The sequence below is a fragment of the Lampetra planeri genome, chromosome 24, assembly GCF_965212315.1.
Source record: "Lampetra planeri chromosome 24, kcLamPlan1.2.h2, whole genome shotgun sequence".
NCBI classification, from domain to species: domain Eukaryota; kingdom Metazoa; phylum Chordata; class Hyperoartia; order Petromyzontiformes; family Petromyzontidae; genus Lampetra; species Lampetra planeri.
In genome coordinates this window covers 3,852,113-3,875,952 of record NC_136130.1, presented here as the reverse complement: position 1 = coordinate 3,875,952, position 23,840 = coordinate 3,852,113, and the positions used below count along the sequence as shown (strand labels likewise).

The 23,840-nt window shown below is 48.1% G+C and overlaps 1 protein-coding gene across 1 annotated transcript in view; it reads right to left on the bottom strand.

Annotated features, from left to right (window-relative positions):
• LOC144726661 (excitatory amino acid transporter 3-like) overlaps positions 1-18,388 on the bottom strand; it is a 47,238-nt gene extending 28,850 nt beyond the window's left edge. Inside the window, exons 1-4 of the mRNA XM_078605419.1 lie at positions 17,871-18,388; positions 9,826-9,966; positions 2,210-2,302; positions 702-816 (exon numbers count right to left, since the gene is read on the bottom strand). Coding sequence (XP_078461545.1) covers positions 702-816; positions 2,210-2,302; positions 9,826-9,966; positions 17,871-17,949 — 428 coding nt within the window. The 5' untranslated portion in view covers positions 17,950-18,388. The remainder of the gene's footprint in view (positions 1-701; positions 817-2,209; positions 2,303-9,825; positions 9,967-17,870) is intronic.
• Between the last annotated feature and the right edge of the window lie 5,452 nt (positions 18,389-23,840).

Here is a 23,840-nt window from a genome sequence, read left to right as displayed (position 1 = left end):
CTTTTCGATTTAAAGCTTTCGTGACTGCAAACGTCGTGCGAATTATTTTATTATGTTTTATTTTTCTTATTTTATTATTTCCATTCTACGTGACTTTACCGAAAGAACCAAGAAGAGCAAGAGAGTGGATAAGTGGAGCATAATGAGGATAAAAGAGCATCACCCTGCCGCTGTGCCGAGCAATGCTGCAGCTGCAGCGACCACCCACTGGTGGTGGTAGCTGTGATGATGTTGACGATGCTAATAATGGTCATGCTGATGAAGGTGACGATAGTTTTGTGGTGATGGACAGATGATGACAACAACAATAGATGCGGTGGTGAGATGTTAACTACCTTGCCTGGTATACAGGAGGTCGTGGGTTTGATCCCGACCTGACGCCTGTTGTTTATTCGGAGTGTGCGTGGTCATGTGGATTTTTCTCCAGGTCCTGCGGTTTTTCACTCCATATTTATAATCAATATTCGTTTAGAATTTTTGTCTGCTTTAATAACAATAATAGTTTACAGTTCACAGACTCGTGTTAATTTGGATGTATGGACATATTAATGATGACGATGATGATAAACGCATCATGGTGATCACAAGACGTGTTAATGATGACAGTGACGATGGCGATGACAACAATGCTGCTGCCGAGTATGACGCTATCAGCGACAACGATGACGACGACGATGACGACGACGACTCGGTTTGCCGACCTGACGAGGTCGAGCAGGGTGTCCACCGTGGTGGCGTTGGGGGTCGAGCCGGTGCGGTCGATCTCGTCGGTGCTCTGCGACACGCCGGGCTTGATGAGCAGCACCAGCGCGATCCCTGTCGGGCAGCCGAGCGCGAGACAAAAGGGCGGTGCACCTCGTCGCCGGGGACGGTACGATGCCGCTGCGACTCCCGGTACCGGCGCCACCATCCCCCCAAGCCGTATCGGTCAGCGCAGACACACAGCGCTGTACGATAACCACTGCGCCACCGCTCCACCATGGTGATAAACTCTCGCTGTTGAACATTAAATTACCTCTTTGCCCTTCTTCCATCTCCATCCCAATCATCGTCATCATCATCAGCCACGATTCACTGCCAAATGAAGGCATCGTCATCGGCCGCTGGGTTAATAGCGCGGTGCGCTAACCGCAGTGCAACCGCTCAACCCGCCGGATCAATGCCCCGAGACAAACAATAGCCCCTGTGAGAGACACGCAGCCTGCCCCATCATTTACTTGACAGATTGTGCAGTATTTATGTAAATTAGTCATCGCTCCCTCCTCCCAACCCGTGAAAAAAGCACATACTTGACTCACATTATGTCATGCATAACATTGCATCTAGCGCAGTGGAGGGGCAGTGCTTAGTGCACTGCGCTACGAACCCGGCAAATCTCGAGTTCGATTTCCGCTCACAGCTAACATCAGTAGCTGGTGACATCTGAACTGGTCGGGAGCCTCTCGTAGGTCGACTCAGCCTTAAATGAGTACCCGGTGCAATGTGTATCAGCACCGCAGAGACAAAGGCGGCCAGGGGTGATTCTGGCCGCCCCCCACCTCCTCGAGCGCCGTGTCGGCCTTCATAAGTGAGCAGCACTTAACCCGACAGTCTGTAGTGCTATTTGGGGGATCTTTGCGAGCATGTGTGAGTGGAGTGGCTACAAACCCAGCGACCCGAGTTCAATTCCCGGTCACGGCCAACACCTATGACGATTGTCTGGGCCTTCCCTAGGTAGACTCAGCCTCAAATGAGTACCTGGTCCGGTGTTTAAAGATTGCCATTGGGAAGACAAAGGTGGCTGGGCGTGGTGCAAGCCACCCACCCCCTTGGTGCTTGCTAACAGCACCTGCTGTTTTGTGTATAGACACTGGGGAGACAAAGGCGGCCGGGCGTGGTGCAGTCACACCATCTCCTTGTGTGACATGTGCCACGTACCAGCCTTAATAGGTGCTCGCTAACAGCACTCAAGCCAACAATCTGTTGAAGACTACACGATGTTTCTTTGTCTATGTCTGTGTATTTGAGTATACCTGTGTATGTCTCTGTTTCTATCAGTGTATGTCCGTACGTGTGAATTTCTATACGCATGTGTGTGCATCAGTATGCCTGTGTGTGTGTGTGTGTATCTGCATACACTTCACGTGGCCTCAAGGTGCATATGGCCTGGCACAAGCGTCGTGGTGACGTCACCGCCACTTAGTGGCGAATGGCGGTTGTTGTTGCATACCCAATAGGACAGCCAGGACGGTGGTGCTCAGGTAGTAAGCCACCGCGAGACCACCAATCTTCCCTGAAACATTGGAATCCAGAGACGCCAATCCTGCGACAGATAGAGGGAGAGAGAGGACACAAGAGTTACTATGAACCCTTCCCCGTTCCGATGACGTACGTCATAAAAAAAAACCGGCATAAAAACTAAAATAAAAATAACTTTATTGGTACCGAGGCTCCCACAATGCCATGCGGGAGGGCGTGTGGCACAGTTTGGGGCCAGCTATCTTAGAGTGTGGTCGTGTAGCTATGGTTATCTGCGGTGAGTACAATGTCTTTAAAAACAATGGCGCTACGCCTCTCTAAATGAAATAAACGCTGAGCCGCTTGCATGTTCCGAGATTTAGCGGTGAACGGGACACCCAACCTGCAACTTACAGACGTCTCTTAAAGCAAGATGTCTGTAAGGATTAATTTAGTATTGTTAATGTTGTTATTCTTCTTGGTTCTTTCGGTAAAGTCACGTGACTTTACCGAAAGAACCAAGAAGATGAATCCCTGCAGTCACGAAAGCTTCAAATCGAAATTTAATGATGTCAATCACCACCGCTTGAAGGCACGCAATCCCTTTTGGACCCATTCGCTTAAACCTTCAACAATACAAGCTCAACCCCGATGAAGCTTGGAGAGCTGGACTCGAACAGAACTCACGAAGCAAACACCGTGTGAAAGACCCAATGCAGAAGATCTTCCACGAAGCTCATTGTCCACCCTAAACCGCATCCAAACAAACCACGGCAGTAGATGCGGATACCTGATGTGGTCATCCAGAACAGACCATAAAAAATATAACGACGCAATGCCCCGATCCACAAATACGAAGGAGACATCACGGCGATACACTCCGCTTACTGCTCACGCGGATATATGTGCCTTGACCACCTGAATGTGAAATTGTAGTTGTTGTTGCTCTGCATCTACATCAGCAGCCGGAGGAACGAGGAAGACCACTGCTTGAAGTCGCGCAAAGCCCTTTTGAACCCGGGCGCGTAACCTTTGACAACGCGACTTCAACCCTGATGATGACGAGGCTTGGAAGGCCGAATGGAGTTCACAAGAGGTCGCAGACAAAACGCCGGGACCCGACGCGGAAGACCCGCGGCTCGACTCTCCGCGAAGCTTCTGGGGCCACAACCCCTGGCACCGCATCCGCACACGCACCATGGCAGCAGCGGTTGCGGCTACTTGAAGCGCAATCGCGAAATTAAAAACTGTCAGGCGGCGTGCGACAGCTGCGGTCGCCACCCAGAACAGAACCGTGGAACGTAGAGCGGCTCAACGCCTCGATTGACAAACACGAGGGAGGAGGAGGCATCATCACCACAACAGCGACGGCGATGCACTCCGCTGCTCCTGACGCAATTATCTGTCTCAACCCACTCGAAGTGTCAAATTATAGTCGTCACGCGACACGAACATGAGCCGTACGGAGAAGGATATTTAACGATATTAATGTTCAAAAGGAGGGAGGGTGGGCGGTGCAGTGGTTTACGCAGCGTGCTGTGAACCCGGTGAGCTGAAGCTGCTTCCCAACCACGGTGGGGAGGGACGTCACGTGGCGAGTGACGCATTTGAGCCGGTCCTGGCAGCAACAGTGCTGACCGGCGTGCTGAAGTACGGTCAAGCGACGACCTAAAGACCGACATGGGCATGGGGAGGGGGCTTCATCCGGCAGTAGACCGATTAAAGACTGCAATTAATTGTTAATACAAAAATGTAAAACCACAATTTGGCTGTGAGACGGAGAAACTCGTTCACCTGCCTGCATTGCTGGAGAGATTGTTGTCCATCTGTTTCGAATTCTAGGCCCTCAAAGGACGCAGTACGGACAGAGGCCTATACCACCACAGTGGCCAGATTCTAAACATTACGCTCAAATGCAATGGTTTCTCTCTACGAAACATGATATCGTTGTTGTTGTTAATGGGATATTGGAAAGGTCCAATTGCTATGCCGCGGTAGTAGTTAGGACGCTGGACTGACAGTCAAGAGGTCGCCAGTTAAATCAGAATATTGATTCATAATTGAGGAATCTGATGAGCTATGAAGCTCTTTCTCACAGACGTCCAATGTCCCGTCCCCACCCTGCCTCTGTCCACCCAGCGATGTTTATTGGCTCGCCACTCTGAACTATAAACTATTTTTAGTTTACCAGGTAAAGCCCACTGAGCTATGTAGCTCTTTTTCAGAAGCAACTTTGCCCAAATGATAGCCCAATAAGGTGCCTTATCACGTGGAAATGTATAGCCACCAAATACCCTAAACGCTTGTTTTTAAATGTGGATGAAAAAAATACGGAGGAGCTGGAAAAAAAATCCACGCGACCACGGGGAGAACATGCAAACTCCAAATATACAGCAGGCGTCAGAGTCGGGATGGAACCCACGACCTCCTGCATACCAGGCGAGGTAGTTAACATCTCGCCACCGCAGCGTGCGATGGGCTCGGTCAGTGTGTTGGGTTTAAAGCGCGTGGTGGGGTAAATTGTGGGTACTTCCATCTCTTCAAAGGCGTCAGGCGAGCATGGATTAGTAGGCCAGCCAAACACCCTTCAGAGGGGCTATTCTCTAGCTGCCTCCAGGTGGAGGCCCATTCTGCCAGCAGGGGCGTGAGCAGGACATTGCAGGGCTGCACCTTTATATTTCCCATTAACGCTAACAAGCGTTAATTTGCACGAGTGGAAATTCTAGTTAAAGTAAAAAAAATTACATACTTGTATTTAGCGCAAGCATTTCCCCAACGCAAAATTTTAATGACATCACTCTCTCCGGATCAACCTTTGAACTTCCCTCGAGGCAATGAACGTGAGTGCACGGGTGTGGGTGTGACGCTTATCGGTGACTTATTGCACCGCCTGCAGTTTGTGCCGAACACCCAAACAATTACCTCTCACCATCACTCCCTGCCCTGCCTGTATATCACGTGGAAATTGAGGCCCTGATCGAATCTGGGGTTAAACTCTTGTGCACCGCACATGCACACGCGCGAAGACAAAGGTTCCCCGTATAGCCTTCACCAGACTGATGGGGCAAGTGCTGTTAGCGAGCACCTATGAAAGCCGTCACAGTGCGCGAGGGGGTGGGTGACCAACACACACGTCTGGCCACGTTTGTTCTCCCCCAGTACTGAAATTTTCACACCGCACCAGGTACTCATGTAAGGCTGGGTCGACCTAAGGTAGGTGCAGTATTGGTTCAGATGTTTGTCATTGGTGTTGGCTGTGAGCAGGCTACAACCTGGGTCAGGGACTTCGTAGCACAGTGCGCTAACCACTGCACTGCCGCTCCCGTGAATATGCACACACACATGCATGTGCATGTGCAGAGACACAGGCACGCAGAGACAACACACACACACGAAGAAAAGCACACTTCATGCTGTACATAGAGCCACACGCACACACAGATACTGACATTACGCAAATACAAAGATCCCAAAGATAGCCTTGAACAGACTGTTGGGGCAAGCGCTGTCAGCAAGCACTCACAAAACACACGTAAACACGGACAGACACCGACATAGAAAGAACAATCCCCATTCACCACCAACACCACAGTGCTTGTGCCAGGCTAGGGACACTTTGAGGCCACGTGAAATGTGGAAGTCTCGTTGATGCTAGGCAGCTCAAGGGAGAGACCCAGGTGTTATGGGTTAACTGAGCGAGATGACACGGCAAATGCACCACCTGTCCTACCAACTGCGCCAATGAGCACATACCCCTGCCAACTGGCACAACTGCCACAGTTGGCACACGCAGAGACACAGGCACACAAAGACAATGGTACACACACACACTAAAAAACACACAAACCGTGACTTCAATCCTGTAAAGCATCCAGGGTGGTGCGTTTAGCGAGCACCGAGTTGCGGGCACATCATCAAACTTATATACTTGTCCCTGCCATATGAATGGAGAATTTCCACCAAATGGTCCTGGGGGCAAACAACCGGAATTAGCGCCACCCAATATGCTGACTTTGTCGATTTAATCGGCAGAATGTCTGATCGTGCAAAAATCATCACACTAAATGTATTGTCACGACATTAATAGTCGTTCGGTAATACAATGCAGAAAGAAAAACACGCAATATTTATTTAACTGCTCTTTTTACAGACAATTTTGGTAATAATGATAATATTAATGCATTTTCACTGAAAATAGAACCGTGGTTCATGAACGGGTTAGGGTTAATAATACTAATGAGTCTATTCACGAAGCGTCCATCATCAAGGATCTCAGAGCGCTGCACAAGACAGGCCCAGTACAAGATCGCCGTATGGATGGCACAAATCTTCTTCTCGACCTCAGTCCCAGTTTGCAGACGTGGGAGCAGTACGTCTTGGCATGAGTTTCCGTGTCAATAAATTGTTGCTGTTTCTTCTAGTAAGGGGCCCTTACCGAGACCTGTTCAACAAACACTACTAAAGCGTTCTTACTTACCAGAAAAAACTCAACGATGGAACAAAAATTATTCGTCATAAATGTAGATAATACATTACTCGATGAAAAATGCAATAGTAAAATACCGTGCTTCTCTAAATATAATGGGGTTAATGTCTCACCGTTATGATAGATTTAACAAAGGGATATTATTTTCCCAGACCTGCTTACGTTCTCACGAATCCATTACCCAGAATCTTCACGTACCTGGGCAATCTCACGAATTTGGAAGAACCATTTAGAGACTTCAAACGTATGGCTAATCAATGGCATAATCACGAAGTGGCTTTTTTACTGCGGCATAGTATGTCAACCAATTAGGGCTGCAGTTCAGACGGATAACAAAAATTGTCCACCTCTCTTGATTCTGGAGAAATGCTCAGAAATGTTCCCCGGTGTCAGCCGTACAGGTTTCTCTCGCCGTACGCCTGTTTCTTTTGTGTATATGCGGCGGCAGACCAATTTCTGCCCAAAATTCGCTTACATGCGGTTCGAATTCATTCGTGCGTGGCTACGCGGTCGGACGCGGGACCATATTGTCTGTGCACGGTGCACGCTACTCGGCAGGCAGATTTCTCACGCGGTGCATTGTGGGTTGGGTGACGCGCGGTCCACGCCACGTGATTTTGCTTTGCGCGCCCCCCTATTTTTTGGGATGCATCTACCGCACTAAGCGAGGTAAATCTGTACTCAAGCTCAATATTTGTTACCCACGCTGAGATGATGATTATGTATTCAGGTTCTTGTACGTGTCAAACCGCCGCATTTATTCCATCAACTACAGGTGTGCGCCTGTGCGGCCCTTGTGCCAATCCACTGCTGGATGAGGGCCTCCTCCACACCGTGCGGGACATGGCAATACTTCACCATAATAGTTAATAACTTAGTACATTTGTATCCTCTTGTTAAATGACTCACACCGACATGTTGTAACAAGTCACCTGCTGACACTTTATTGCACCTGTTTTCACGCCGGTCGTAGGCACTCCTGTAACGTTCTGTACGGTCACATACACTTGACTTCTCCCCGCTCACATCTATTCTGCAACTGCACTTATCCTGCACACAGCAGCTCTGAATTCAACGATTCTGCACCGCTGCCCGAGATGTCTATACTCTTCGTTCCCGGGCAACTCACCCTCCGCTTTCGCACACTCCCCTTATATACCCCTCCTCATTCCGAGTCCTCACCTGCTCCCCCTCAAGCTGCCGCCAGCCCGGCGCCTGTTGCCCCATTAATCCCTCACCATCACCCCCCATCTCCCGTCTCTCCGATGCCAACCTCCGGTCACAGCGTACCCACCTGTTCGACCTCGGTTACACCCGCTTCTCCCCTTAATTACTGGTGGTTTGTCGGTGCAAACCTCACGTTACAACGCACACATCTGTTTGACCTCAGTTGCACCCACTTAACAGCGCGCACCGCGTATATCTCTCCTCTACGCATTTAACATTCGTGCCGCAAGGCTATCACACGGCTCGCAAACTTAAACGTGAATGTACGATGTACGATGTACACGTACGCAATAAGAAGAAGTATCAAGAAGACATAGTCTGTGATAGTTTCAAAGCAGCCTGGGGGGGGGGGGGGGGCAATGTTGCGACGTGAATTTACAACTGAGTCATTTGCAGGGGGGAAATGTTCTCCGATTTGGCAAATTTGCACCGTGACGCGGAAATACAACGGGCCGACTCGCTTCGAACGACATCACGGGATCTTTAGCGTCCACGGCCAGTGAACCTGCAGCAATAATCAGGGCGGCCTGCCGAATTCGAACCACGAACCTCGATCTGCAACAAGCGGCAAACCCACTACCGCTGGGCCAAGTTTATTTTTATTTAACCAGACAAGGCCCACTGAGCTACGTAGCTCTTTTCAGAAGAGACCTGGCCACAAATGATAGCTCAACAAAGTGGCTTCTGTGAAAATTTACAGCAGCCAAATACTCTAAACGCGTGATGTTGATCCTAAATGGTGAGGGAAAAACCGGAGGACCCGGAGAAAACTCCACACGACCACGGGGAGAACATGCAAAGTCCAATCATGCAGGCGTCAGGGTCGGGATCGAATCCACGACTTCCTGTATACCAGGAGAAGTAGTTCACATCTCGCCACTGTGGCACCCACCCTGCGCTGGTCAGTGCGGGGTTGGTGATGGTGGGGAGCATAGGAGTAGAGTACAGCAGCGTACCGCACTGCTCTTTGCTGCCCTCCACGAAGCATACACTATGACAACTGTTTGTGCATCGTGGTGGTGGTGGTCTCTCATCCAAGAACCTTCCAGGCTCTAAAGACCCTGCTTAGCTTCGGGGATCTGATAAGAGTGGGCACATTCCCAAGGCCTTGGTCCCAGCAAATCTATGGAGCCATTACCTCCGATGTGCATTACGTTATTACTGATACGGCGTGGGTCGCAGAGGTCAAGTTTAATTTTTTTACCAGGTATTTCTTTTTTTACGTTACCAGGTAAGACAAGTGCTGCAAAACACGACTGCGTACCGTACCTTAACACGTCCACATCCACGCTCTCCGCATTCACCTAAAACGCACTGACCGGCGTGGTGAAGTATGGCCAAACAACCTCCAGGACCCCAAGCCCGACCACACGGCGTCGGGGAGACCCCTCAACCTGCAGTGCAACTCACTGGCTAAGAGGGATGTGCGTGTTGGTGCAACAACAACCGCCATTCGCCACTAAGTGGCGGTGACGTCACCACGACGCTTGTGCCAGGCCAAGTGCACCTTGAGGCCACGTGAAGTGTCGAACGCCCGCTGGCAGGTCACAGGGCAGACCCAAGTGCCACGGGTCGACTGACCGAGATGACCAAGATGACCGGAAAAACAACCTCCTACCTCCTCGTGGTGCCGGACGGGCAACACTGTCGTGGGCAGTGCTGTGGGGGGAGGGCCAATGCCTCATTGGCCTCTCCCCTCATGGCGTCTGTGACCACCACAGTGGCTGAACGGGGGCTCTGGACGGGTGCGAGGGGCTGGTAACCCCTCCACCTTCAATTGATGACCACGAAACTACGAGTGTTGGTGCACACACACACACGCACACAGCGCAATTATTCGGATGATTTGAAGTGAGCAACCGTGACGTTGCGCTGTTCGGTGCAGCTGCCGGCACCTGTGATCATGCTGGACACGATGAGCGGCAGGATGATGAGCTTGAGCATCCGCATGAGCACATCACCCGGGAAAGAGAAGTACACGATATCCAAGCTGTTGAAGTTGGCGAATTCCCGCAGCAGCAGTCCCGTGCCGATGCCTGCGTCAACGCACAACACCTCCCTCGTGTCGTCAAGGAACATCAACCATCACGCAAACTGCGGGCATCCTCACCGCGGACTTTTGGAAAGCTATCGAACAAAGACAGTCACTGCATCGCGTGCTTTTGGATGCGCTTCAGCGGTTTCCCGGAACGCTCTTGCTTCCGATGTTTGGAAGCCACTGGGAGCCACGGCGCTTGTTAAATCTCCCGTCAGCACGATTGGCTGCATGCGGTGCGTACAACGCGGCGTTTCATTCAGCGCGACGAACGTTTCAGAGGTGTGGCAGGGCGGCGCGGCGGTCTTAGCGCAGGACAATGAATCACGTGACCTAAGTTCGATTCCGGGGTGACCGGCGGGCGATATCCGAACCCGTCCCGGGACCCCACTCCCCTGGCCGCCACGGAGACGGGAACCGCACGCAACAACGGTCATTTCAGCGCGAAGGCAACCTTGGCTTGAGAACAAGGTGATGATAAACGTAGCGATTCAACTCATTATTTGCAGAGCCTTTGTCAAATGAATGAACCAGGTGAGAACTGACGAGGCCAGGATGAGTCTCATTAGCTGGAGTGACCTGGGGCATTGGTCTGCTAGTAGGGGGACCACGATTGCTGTGTAATCCCATTTGAGTAAATTTCGAATTGGGGAAAGTTCGGCTGGTATCAAGAGCAACTGGCGAGGCATGACAGTCATTCGTTGTTCTTGTATCCAAAGTGTAACCAGGAGATGAAATAAACTCAGTGAGACTCATGAAAAAAAAACCCACTGCCTCTTTCGCAGGGTGCACCTGCGTAACAGCGCAAAGAATAAATAATCTCAAAACCCTTTGTCAATACACTCCTGGACAAAGACCTCCCCAAGCCAACGTTGCCCATGGACGTCCGTTTGACCATACCACGGCATGGCGGTGGTCAGTGCAGGCCTAGGACTGGCAGGCCGAGGATTGGGTCATGATATCCCTCTACACCGATGTTAGTCATGGGCTAGAATCATACTCGGGCTGCAGCTCACCCGCGGGAAGTGCCGTGCCACTGTTAAAATTTAAACTGCAGTTGCCATCATGCATCCGAAGGTCAAGAATTCAACTCGTGGTTGAGGGGTCAACTCGACATCATCATCCATCTCTAGCGTGGCATTAAATACTCATTTGTATGCCGTCGATGGGTGGCTGTCCCCGTGAGACACTGGTACTTGCCATAGTAATATGGAATTTTCACCAGTAGCTCAGGGTTGCCACCATGTTGAGTATGTATTCTTAGCCTTCTTGTGGTTTTTAAAAATAAAAATCCAAAATGTCTCCCGGGTGGTGCTAACCGAGTGGCAGGAAATTCAACATTCTTGTGGCCGAGGTGAGTCTATGTGTATGATGACCATGGCTGACTCTGCTCAAAGTGGTACCTATTTTACTGACCCTGCTGAAGGAGTGATGATGAATATTCTGATTACAAGCCGAGCATTGTGACCACATCACCTGCATCGCAATTTTGTATTTATTTTACTTTACAAATACAGGCATTGTATAACTACGTGAGAAAATACACGTTCCAAAATTAACTGAGACCTGCAATTTTTCACCGTATTACTTTTTGTATTTACGCCTAAAATGATATTTTATCTCAGGACTTGCGTGTAAATTCACCTTTGCGTATGAAATATAAAGCTGTGGCGATGCTATCTGAATGTACTCTGGCGGTTAAGTAAGGGAAATAGAGAGTGATTGACACGGTAAAGCAGGTTGCTTGTGCATGGTGTGATAGGCGTTATGTATGCATGAGTAAATAGAATGCATCGGTCTATAAAACACACTGGAAACCCATTACCCGTTTGTTGAGATGGGGTCATTAAAGGCCTGTGTTGGCCTACCAATGCCAATAGAAATCTGCGGAAGCGCCTACAAGTTAGATTTTTTTTTGTTTCAGAACGTTAAGTCACACTTCACGTTCTACGTAAATCTTAGCATATAACGATTTTTTTTTTATGATTCTATGTTCTGTACAATTGAGTCGCTTTAAAAGCTTGAGATTCACACGTTAGTGGAAGTGCCTGTATTTTTAATAGCGCTACCCCAAGTACACGGTCGTGTTTGACTGAACACCGATGAAGGCAATGTGAGAATTTGACTTGTTAGCCAAACAGTAATTTTATTTTTCGATATTTTTTTTATTCGTATCCCTCTGTCACTCTGCCTCCATCTACTGGACATCTATGAAAAAGAGCTTTATAGCTCATCAGATTCCTCCATTCTGATTATGATGTTTGTCTCCCTGTCACGTCAGAACCTATTTAGATCACAGCACCAGTTTAGATACCAAACAACCGTGTGAGGAAATCAGATAAAGGCTTTTTTTATCCATTTAACCGCAATAATATTATCAATCACATGCCAGAAAATACACGTTAATATCAATGGAATTTGCCTTGCTTTTATAGACTAATGCAAAGGGAATTTAATTCAGTGGCAACTGATGCTGTCATCCAAGCTCTCACAAAGCAAGGCCTTCATATAAATGTAGCATAGAAAAAAAACACACATCAGGGGATGGAACCTACACTGAGAATACACAAAAAACGAAATGCCAAGCGAATGAGGAGGCAGGCAAGGAGATTGGCTCCCACGCACCGTGGTTATTCAAGGCAATGCCCACATTTTTCCATAAAATGTGCCTGAAAATTACTCAATTGGGATTATAAGATTGAAGCCATCAGCCTCCGACTTATGAATACTTGGCAGGGACTTCCTGAGAGAGGGCTTATGAGACTCGGTGGAGGGTTTCTGAGGTAGACACGTTTAATAATACTACAATAATAATACTACAATAATACTACAATAATGATACTACAATAATGATACTACAATAATAATACAATAATAATACTACAATAATACTACAATAATGATACTACAATAATGATACTACAATAATAATACAATACTGTAATAATACTACAATAAGAATATGACAATACTGTAATACTACAATGATACAATAATAAATATACGATACAATAATACTACAATAATAAAACTACAACACGATCAATCATTTAGGGGGTATTGGATTGCAGAAATTAAGCCGTAGATATAATTTGAGGAGCATTGAAACGGATCCCACGTGTTCTCATGAGACTGTCATTACGACCCAAAGTGAAATCAAACTAAAGAGGATGAACTTGCCAAAGGAAGCTGCAAAATTGCAGTATCGATCAACATGAGCAAAGCAAATATCACTTCAAACAAGTTGGCAGAATGCATTTTTTGAAAAATATTCATTAGACACATTTTCTTTTGATGCTGCTACTGCTGCAGGGTTGGCAATGTTACACAAGCACAATTAACAACAACAACTCAACACATTAGTCAATAGCAGTTATTGTGAGCTAGGATTATCGATGAAGACGTTGAGCTTTGTCGCTGTTAATTATCGGTGGGACACAAATGGAAAAGACAAAAGACTTTGTATATCGAGGGGAAGTCTTGAAGGTGAACCAGAATCAATTAATTAAAACGTTAGAGTAGGTTGGGGTGTTTTTGGACGACGTGCATTTAGAGTATTTGGCTGCTACAATTTTCCACGCGATAAGCCACTTCGTTTAGCTATCATCTGTGGCCAGGTCGCCTCTGAAAAAAAAGATATAGCTCAGTGAACCGTGCCTGGTAAAAATGAAAACACGAATATTTGAACATGAAAAGTAACATTACCAATGTGCCAAAAGGGAAACGTAGCCATAACAAGAATTGAAAAACGTGGACCCTGACTAAGAAAATCCAACAAAAAAATGACCGCACAGAATCATGGTGCGATGCATGGAGGGAAACGAGAAATGCTGCACTGATGGACAGAACAACGCATGGATTTGCGACCGTACGCAAAGAAAGCTGACATCGGTACGTAGGATTGGGCAGGGCAATAAGCTGCGAGAAGGGATAACGGAAGATGGATGAGACTGATAATGGATTAGTAGCCACAGGGTGAAAACACACCGGGAGAGGGATGGCAAACCGGTGATGGAGGTGATGAGAACAGCTCATGTCCAGGGAGGGGTGAGATGGTTTAAAAGGACACCAGCAACATCCGAGGCGGCAACAGCACATTTGCCAGGCTAGGTGCAGTTTCACAAGCACACACCCTCACAAACACTAGCACAGTAATACACAACATACATTCACAAAGATCCCCCATATAGCCTTGACAGACCGTTTGGGCAAGTGCTGTTAGCGAGCACCTATGAAGGCCGGCATGGCACACGAGCGGGTGGGTGGCTAACACCACGCTCGACCGCCTTTGTCTCCCAAGTGGCGATATTTACATGCCGCACCAGGTACTAAGTTAAGGCTAAGTCGACCTAGGGGAGGCCCATGACCGGTTCACTGTTATTGGTCGTGAGCGGGACCAAACTCGGGTCACCGGGTTAGTAGCGCAGTGTGCCAGCTACTGCGCCACCACTCTCTAAACACACATGCTCCTTTAGACACGTTCATGTGAATTTTATTGAGCCTCGCACACAGTAGTTTCGGGGGTTACTTTTTTAAAAAATAAGCAGTTTCATAACAATGACGTCTGTAATCAAGGTTTCTTAGTGCATCAATTGACTCTTGATATTTTAAAAGTTGTGTAATCTGATCGCTTATTTTTGTTGCACGACATTTTTCTGTAAAGTACCATCAACACAAATTGCGTTGAGCACGATACGTTGACATCGAGGCTTTTGTGTCCTGATTTATGGTACAACAGTACGCGGACGTTTGTCTACTGCTACCCTGACATCAACCCAGGCTGCCGATGCAATCATGCCAACATTATAACGGACCTTTGAAATAATATTAATATTTAATTACGTATTATGCGCGTAATCACAATACACGTGCATTTAACTGGTACATGATTCAAAATAGATTTTTGGGTCAGGCCGCGTGTAACAAAAAAGGTGTGTCGTAAATCCTCCTCCACCCGGCACAGCCAGTTCATAAAGACGTCACCGTGAACAAAAGGGGCATCATCTGGCAGTTTTTCCACAACTCTGGCGATTGCCTGACGATGCCGCTTCTAGCCACCAGCGAAACGCCGGACCACCCAAATTGCTCTCCATCCACCACCAGTGGAGTGCTGAAACAATACAACGTAGAGACACGTTTTGTTCACGCGACAACTTTATCAAATAAGCCGTGTCGGGTGGATGAGGGTATACGACACACACTTGTAGTTGCCCAATCTGACCCCCCCCAAAAAAATCTCGTCTATGTTGAATCGTATCATTGGTACCGCGAAAGTCTTCGTGTTACATTTGTCCACTGCATGTTCATCTTGAAACACACTAAGAGCTGGGTAATGCTAGTTACTGGTGTAATACGCCTTTGGTAATCTGATTATAGTCAAGGCGTTCCTTTCTGACATTTCTCACCAAGGCTGTCATCCTGCATCACTAAATCATACACGCGCATACATAAGGAACAAATGACATGAACACACGACCACACGGAAAATTGATACACATACTTACTTCTCATCATCCCCTATGGGACATTAGGCTACAATTGATATGCACGCATAACTCCCAAATACCATACGTACACATCAAACACATTATATATAGTCTATGCATGCATACCTGTCAACCCCTTGTCAGTGTCTACCTTATTACAGACCAATTCAGACCTTATTGGTGACCCCGTGCCCTTATAAATCTCAACGTTCATCATACAAAGTCCCATCACAAGGGAGAAACACAAACCAATAAACGCATTGTTTCGGCTCGTATTGAAACGGCTGTACGCCGTATGGACCTGAAAACTCAATTTCCTCGTACAAGAATACGGGCTAAACCGTGTGGCTTGTCAGCTATGAATTGTTTATATTGATTACGTATGGGTTGACACGGTATGTGCATGATAGACTTAAATACGTCTCGAATGGAGGCGTGGGTTATGCCCTCTCTGGGTTATCCGAGTTGGATACCCTGGCACGGTTAACATCGGTGGCGAGTTAGATCATCCCGAACCTTGAACAATCTGAAGTCTGCTCAAACAACCCTCGTGAGATGGTGTGGGGGAGGCCTTCATCCAGCAGTGGATTAACATCGTGTAACATGTGTATGAAAGTGTGTGTGTGTGATGGAGTTATGCACCACACGCAACAGCCAATCTCAGACGTGACATTTTATTGCAGGCAGACATCGGTATCAGACAGCAGTGCATGAGACACTGATACACACACACACACACGAGTCCATTCTAAACACATGCACAGCAGTATACAAGAGACAGAGTCTCTCAGGCAACAACAATGTCGCACATTCAAACAGTCTTATCACAAACACGCAGCATTCTATGCACACAACAGTGTGCCACTATCTCACACACATGGAGTGGCAACAGCAGCTAGTAATTACACACACACGCATCACCATCACGCAGCAGTATCACACACACACCACTGACACATGCACAACAGTCTCTCTCTCTCACACACACACAGCAGTAATATAACAGTCAATTACAGGCACACCGCATCCTGTCACACAACACACACACAGTCACACACACACACACAGTCACACACAGACAGTCACAAACACAGTCACACACACAGTCACTCACACACAGTCACACACACAGTCACACACATAGTCACACACACAGTCTCACACACACATAGTCACACACACAGTCACACACACACACAGTCACACACACAGTCACACACACAGTCACACACATAGTCACACACATAGTCACACACACACACAGACAGTCACACACACAGACAGTCACACACACACACACAGGCCTCTACACAACAGACTGGACTGCGGCAGAACAGTTCACACTACAGCCCTCTCTGTACCATAGTATCCTAGCAAGGCCCACAATACCACAACACACACACACTACACCACAATGTGTACACACTGCGTAAGCTGTTCTGTGTGTCTCCGCTACTTGTGTGTGTCACTGTGCACTGCCGTGCGTGCGAATCGTGCAATTGTCAGCATTAGACGGAATTCCATTGGCAAACTCGCTTGCAACAGTGAATGACGGTCAAGTTGATAAGCGACAGTCCGAACATGCTTACGAACAACAACTCTCACTCCCAACCCCAAGCCGTCGCAGTGTCATTGCGAGTGAGAACAATTGCGTTCTTATCAGAGTAAGGCCACGGGTAAGCTGTGTGCGTCTTTTAAGAGAGATGTTGATGGTGGCGATGCGGCCGTTTTGGGTTATTTGGTGGCTTTAAAGAAGGTTTAGTGGTGGTTGTGATTGGTGGAGTGGATATGTATGGCCATAGATAGCATTGCTCGTTCAGAGATGTGGTTGCGGTGGTGGTAGTGGTGGTTGTAGGTTTGGTGGTGGTTGTGATTGGTACAATGTTATTGTATGTCTGAAACATTTCTCGTTAAGAGATGTGGTTGCGGTGGTGGTGGTGGTGGTGGTAGTGGTGGTTGTATGTTTGGTGGTGGTTGTGATTGGTACAATGAAATTGCATGACTAAAACATTTCTCGTTAAGAGATGTGTGGTTGGTGATGCTGTGTTCGTGGTGGTGACGAAGGTTTCGTGTTGGGGTGGTGGTTGTGATTGGTGCAGTGTTTACAAATGTACGGTCATAGAGAGCATTGCTAGTTAACATATGTTGTTGGTTGTGTTAGTGGTGGCACAAGGTTTAGTGGTAAAGACTGTGCGTATTATTCCTGTAGTGTGCTGCTGATACTGTCGCGATGTTGCCAGAGATCATTTGAGATCCCATTAAAATGCGTTGTTTCACACGAGCGCACGCACATAGGCGTACGTTAAAAAAACACACAACAACAACATCAACAACACGATAATTTAATGAAATGCGGCAACATCTAATGAGATTACAAACAAACAACGTAGAATAATACGTCCATGCAAGAGATACTCACCCAACACAACGGCGGCCACGGTGCTGAACAGAAGCCAATTGCGCTTCCAAAAGCCTTTCATGCAATTATCGGAGCCCATGGTTTATTTTGAGAAAAAAAATCAATGTTTCACGTGGCGTGCGTGCGCGGATATTTAAAGGTATCGCTATGCTACTACGCTCTCTCGTCTACCGACCGAAGAAAAAAAATCACAACCTAACAGCTCGCAATGCAACGCCCGTCGATTGCCGCCCTCACAAGCGAGACAACCCGAACGAGTGCCTCGTTAATTCAGCACCACCGCCACGGACGGGCCAAGATCATCCGCGCAGCAGTGGAAGCTGGATGAGCGAGGCGCAGGAGAGGAGTGAGTAGGGGGTGGGGGTAGTGTAGAGATCTTAACGCCACCAGCACCACCACCACCGCAGCCGCTGCTTCCACAGACCCAGGCTATCTCTCCCGTCTCGTCTTCGCCGCTCTGTGTGAACCCAGCCCGGAGAGAGTCGACGGGGCTCTCTAGTAGCGACCACTCTCCGGTGACGTCACTGGCGCTTGATCATGCTGCGCGGTGGTGCGGGGGGGAGGTCCCAAGCTACACGCACTGCCTCTGGTGGCCTTTGGTGGTCACGGCACCGCTGGACTTGTCTTCCCTTTCGTATGGGGAAGACGTTCCAGGCAGCGGCGAGCGGCGACGACTCCAATTTTCACTGTCATGCCAGGCAGCCGCGTTCAGGAGGGAACAGCCGTGGCGAGATGTTCACTACCTCGCCCGGTGTGCAGGAGGTCGTGGGGCTCGATCGTGACCCTGACGCCTGCTGCTGCTGTATATTTGGAGTTTGCGTGTCTCTCTCTCTTTCTCTCTCCCCGTGGTCGCGTGGTTTCTTCTCCGGGTCCTCCGGTTTTTCCTTTCACATTTGAATCAACATCACGCGTTTAGAGTGTTTGGCTGCTACACATTTCCACGTGACGAGCCACTTCGTTGAGCTGTCATTTGTGGTCAGGTCCCTTCCGAAGAAGAGCTACGTAGCTCAGTTGACCTTACCTGGTCAAATAAAATGAAAATTATCGCCCTTCAAAGGAGCGCATACTACATTGGTTTACGATATTGCCCATAGTTTGTGTTGCGTGGCCACAATCGTACTGCCGTGGCTTGTACACGACAGTCGATTGGCAGGTTGCTTTGTGGTGGGGTAAAGCGTGGGTACGACTCCCACCGCTCTTAATACATCAGGCCAGTGTTGAAGGGCAGGGATTCATATTCTTGGATCTTTCGGTAAAGTCACGTAGAAGGGAAATAATAAAATAATAAAAATAAAACATAATACAATTATCACGACGTTTCGACCACAACAGCTCCGTTCTTCGCCTGAGGACGGCTGAGAGGACGCAGCAGCGACAGACACTCAGCATGAAAATAAGTACATTGTAAATACATTTTTAAAATCGATTTACTAAATTAACTAAAAGTTTAACAAGCGGAATCGGGACTGCCTTTGACGCCCTTCCGCCAGCAGTTGGCGTGAGCAATAAACTGCAGGGCTGCGCCTTTATCGTTTACATGCGTGTGCTCGACTCGGTGTCTATATGTATGTTCGTGTACAGCCCCTTTGTCTATCCACTGCTGGATGAAAGTCTCCCTACGCCGTGCGTGGGCCATACTTCAGTAGTCGCCGGGGTTTACCAACCGGGAATCACTAAAGTGCTCTTTAGTTGGGTAAACAAATGGGTAAATGGGTTTAGAAAATACGAGATTGGGCAGTTAAATATTTAACCACTAAAAACGCATACCTCTTAAGATAAGGGCAATTACCAAAAAAATAACTCAACTCATTCGTCAGTAACGCCGAGTCCTTAAAATGAAAAATATATAATAGGCGACGTTTCGAGCGACGGCCCTTCTTCAGAGCACACGAGATAAGGTCCTACACGGAGATTTCCAAGAACTCTTTAAGGGGGAAAAAAAACACACAGGCATGCTAATTATTGCTCTCATTCACTGAGTACTGTACACATTTACAGAATTAAAAAAATAAAGACTACAAGTAAATCGTTGTGGTAGCTCGAAGCGGGATGGGTTTTAAAGGGAGATGGTGGAATTTGTTTTGTCCGTGACCAAATCATATGGAATGTGCCCTATCCCGTCAGCTCAACGGGCTGAGCCTGGCTAAGTGTTTGGATGAGTGGCCCCAGTGCAAATGTAGAGGAGTAAAATGGGGACGTGACGTCAGGTGTGCCGTTGAGTGCGATGACGTCACGTCTCCTAGGGTACTTAAGGGAGACCCCGTGACGTAAGCGGGGTCACTGTGGGAACGGGTAGAGTAAGCAGGGTGAAGAGGGAACCAGGGGTAGAGAGAGGGATCGAATAGTGAGTCTGGGGAGAAGCCGGTGGTAGCCGTAGAGGTGCTTCTTTCTCCGGTCGGTGGAGTCGGCAGAATCCACGATCCGACACGAGAGAGAGAGAGACCGGACTTAGCCGGCAGGGACCCGGACTCAGAGTAGGACCCCTAGCCCCTGGGAGTTGTGTACCCTTGGGTGTTATTGATAAGCTTTAATAAACCCTGGCAAAAGCCCTTAACTTACCTCCGTCTCCGAGTACGTCCGTGGGAACTTCTCTACACATACAAAAGGCCGTAAGGGACTCCCAGATGCATCTCGACGGGCCCTCCTTTTCACATAAACCAGTTTACAGGTAGACGATTATTGTACTGCGGGATTACACATTGGACATCAAAGTCAGTTGCCCTGGACTCTACCCCACCCACTATGTTTCCCACCTTCACCAACCCGTGCTGCCCCACGTGGTCAAGTACTCGGCAACTATTCAAATGCGCCACTTTACAAAACTGTTTATCGGGAAACATTTTATTAATATTATTGTGTAGTTTCCATCAGGTCCCATGGTGTAAAGTGCAGGCTCAATCTCGTATCTATTTATTTTACCACGTAATGTTCACTGAGCTACGTAGATATTTTTCAGAAGCGAACTGGCCACAAATGATCGCGCAACAAAGTTACCTATCATCGTGTTGAAATTTATAGCAGCCAAATACTCTAAACGCATGTTGATTGTAAATGTGGAGGGGAACAATCGGTAGGACCTTGAGAAAATTTACAAACAACCACGGGGGGAGAGATACGCAGACTCCAAATATACAGCAGGCGTCAGGGTCTGGATCGAAACCATGATCTCCTGTATACCTGGAGAGGTAGCCTATACCTCGCCACCGTGGCGCCCCTCAACGTATCAACTCTCTCTGGCTTCTGTGTGCTTTGAATAAGGACCATTACCGATAAAAGTAGAATTTTATGGCAGTATTATTGACGATCGTGTAATTTATTTTGTTAGTTTGCTTGTGCACAGCTACAAATGCTGTATCACCATATCATTCGTTTCGTGGTGAAGTATGGTCAATTATTCCCCATGACCTGCACGGCGTGGGAATGTGTTCATCCAGTAGTGAGCATTGGATGGACAAAGTGGACAACTATCACTGCAATCACGATCAGAAGCCATACGTTCAAAACTTCGGCTCGGGATCAATTCAACACATCACCAACACCACAGGGCCTATACAACGGGTGCCCCTTTGCTTGCATTAACCAGTGCTTGTTCTATGGGTGGACTATGCCCCCCATCTGTACCGCACCTCCGATTTGCACGGTCGGCTACGAACGAACGGCGTGAAAGAAGTTCGCACCGTTGTGGAATTTCCACCACTGGCTCATGATCATTAAGAGAGCGAATGGGCACCGCCCCAGCACTCGTTTGAGCCGGGGAGGCTCTTTCAATTTGACCTTGGTCCCCCGCCTCATTACAGGGTTTCGCTGCTGGGCTGAGAGAGACAGCTTTGGCTGCCGAGACCCCTTTGGAAGCCCTGGCCGTCCTTGAAGGGTCTGCCCCCTGGTCACACTCCCTGGAGCCTCTCTGGTCCGTCTGTCCACATATTGGCACACACAAACCCAGCACATGCTCCCCAAGGCTTGTCGCTCAAGTCAAGATGTACGCATGACCAAATCAGCCTGAATGCACCCGATCTGGGCAGACCTCGTAAGCTCAGCAAGTTCGTGTCTGGTTAGTACTGGGATAGGAGATTGCTTGTGAATCCCAGGTGTTGCAGGCTTGAACCTATAACACCCACCTGGTACAGCCGAACAGAGATGTATTTATGAATGTTGAACTTATTTCGCACGGTACATAGCCAACCGTGCTCATCGGAGGTGCGGTCAGGGATGGTCAGGATCTGGCAATACTGCACAGTTGATTCTGGAATGTAACCACATTCTTTAATCTATGTGTGCTGAGGTTTAAGTGTTCCAAGCTGAAATGCGTGGTGGATTGTCTCCGGGTACACCACTTTCCTCCCACATGAAGACAAACGATCACTGATGGAATAGGCCAAACATTCCAAATGCATGGCCCTCATAGGAAAGTGTCTTTATATTACTGCCATTCGTCAGTGAACTCCCTCCGCAAACTAGCAAACAATTCTCATTTAGAAACATTGAAATGGTACAGCACTGTAGTTATGGGAATTCCATATTTACGTGACAGAAACCAGTCTTCTGCCGACTTCGGACTCCGCGGAACTTTTGAGTCACCCTGATGGGAGTCACGTGTTGATAGGTCAACCCTCTGATTAGGACGAAAACTCAACAGCTATTTAATGAGCATGATCAATTCTAAAAGTAGGATAGGTGACACTGTCCCCAGAACAAATCCTACCACTCGCAAATTAGCGAGAATGAGAATAATAAAAAAAAATCAATAAAAAAAAATCAACCCTTTGTCAATCTACGCCGTATCGTTTGTGGGGGTTTATTTGAGAAGACTTCAGCACGCGAGTTCGTTCAGTCTGGGCATTAGCAGAGGTCGGCAGCACGCGGCTGGGCAGCCGCTGCCACTCTTCAAGGACTGCTCCGGGTCAGTTATTGTTTAAGGAGCCACCGTCTCGTGTTCACCGCATTGCATTGCGGCTCTTGAAATATTGGGTTGTTTTTTTACCGAATGAACGTCAAAGAAAGGATCTTCTTGTTATTTTGGTTGCTGAACTCTGGTCGTGATTAGTCGGAGGGGGGTCGGTTCCTGACATCACCCTCCACTGATGCTAGACCCTCGCTGGGAGTCAAACTCAGGTGGCAGAGTTTAAAGGTGCCATGCCCTAGTCAACCGCTGTACCCCCCCCCCCCCTAAATACGTGTCGTTCTGAACAGACATATACAATATATAAACATTAGGAGATAGTACTGACACGATGTGTTTGAACGTGCAGTGAATGTTTTGTTAAAGTGTTGTTAGTGGGAGTACTGAATGTGTAGGGTATGTGTTGAACTATCTACTACGCGCGTGTGTGTTTACGTGGTGTGACATAATGGGGAGTGGTGGTATAGTCGTTAGAGCACTGTGTACCTGGTGCGGTGTGTAAACATCGCCACTGGGGAGACAAAGGTGATCGGGCGTGGTGCTGGCCACCCACGCCCTCGTGTGCCGTGCCGGCCTTCATAGGTGCTCGCTAACAGCACTTGCCCCACAAGTCGATTACGACTATAAGGGATATCTTTGTCTTCAAAATTACATAATGGGGAGTGGTCGTGTAGTGGTTAGCGCACTGTGCTCCAAACCCGGCGATCAAATTCCTTCTCACGGACAACAGCGGTGACGATTATCTTAACCGGTCCTGGGCCTTCCCTAGGTCGACTCAGCCTCAAATGAGTACTCCGTGAAATGTGTGTAAACATCGTCACTGGGGAGACAAAGGCAGTCGGGCGTGGTGCTGGCCACCCACCCCCTCGTGTGCCATGCCGGCCTTCATAGGTACTCGCTAACAGCACTTGCCCCAACAGTCTGTTGAGGCTATACAGGGGATCTTTGTCTTGCGAGTAACAATGACTGCGAGTGGTTCCTCTAAGGCCCACAATTAGAATTGATTTTAAAGCTCATAAACGTACCGGACCCCTCACACTATATCAGACACTAACCCTGGGATTAACGTT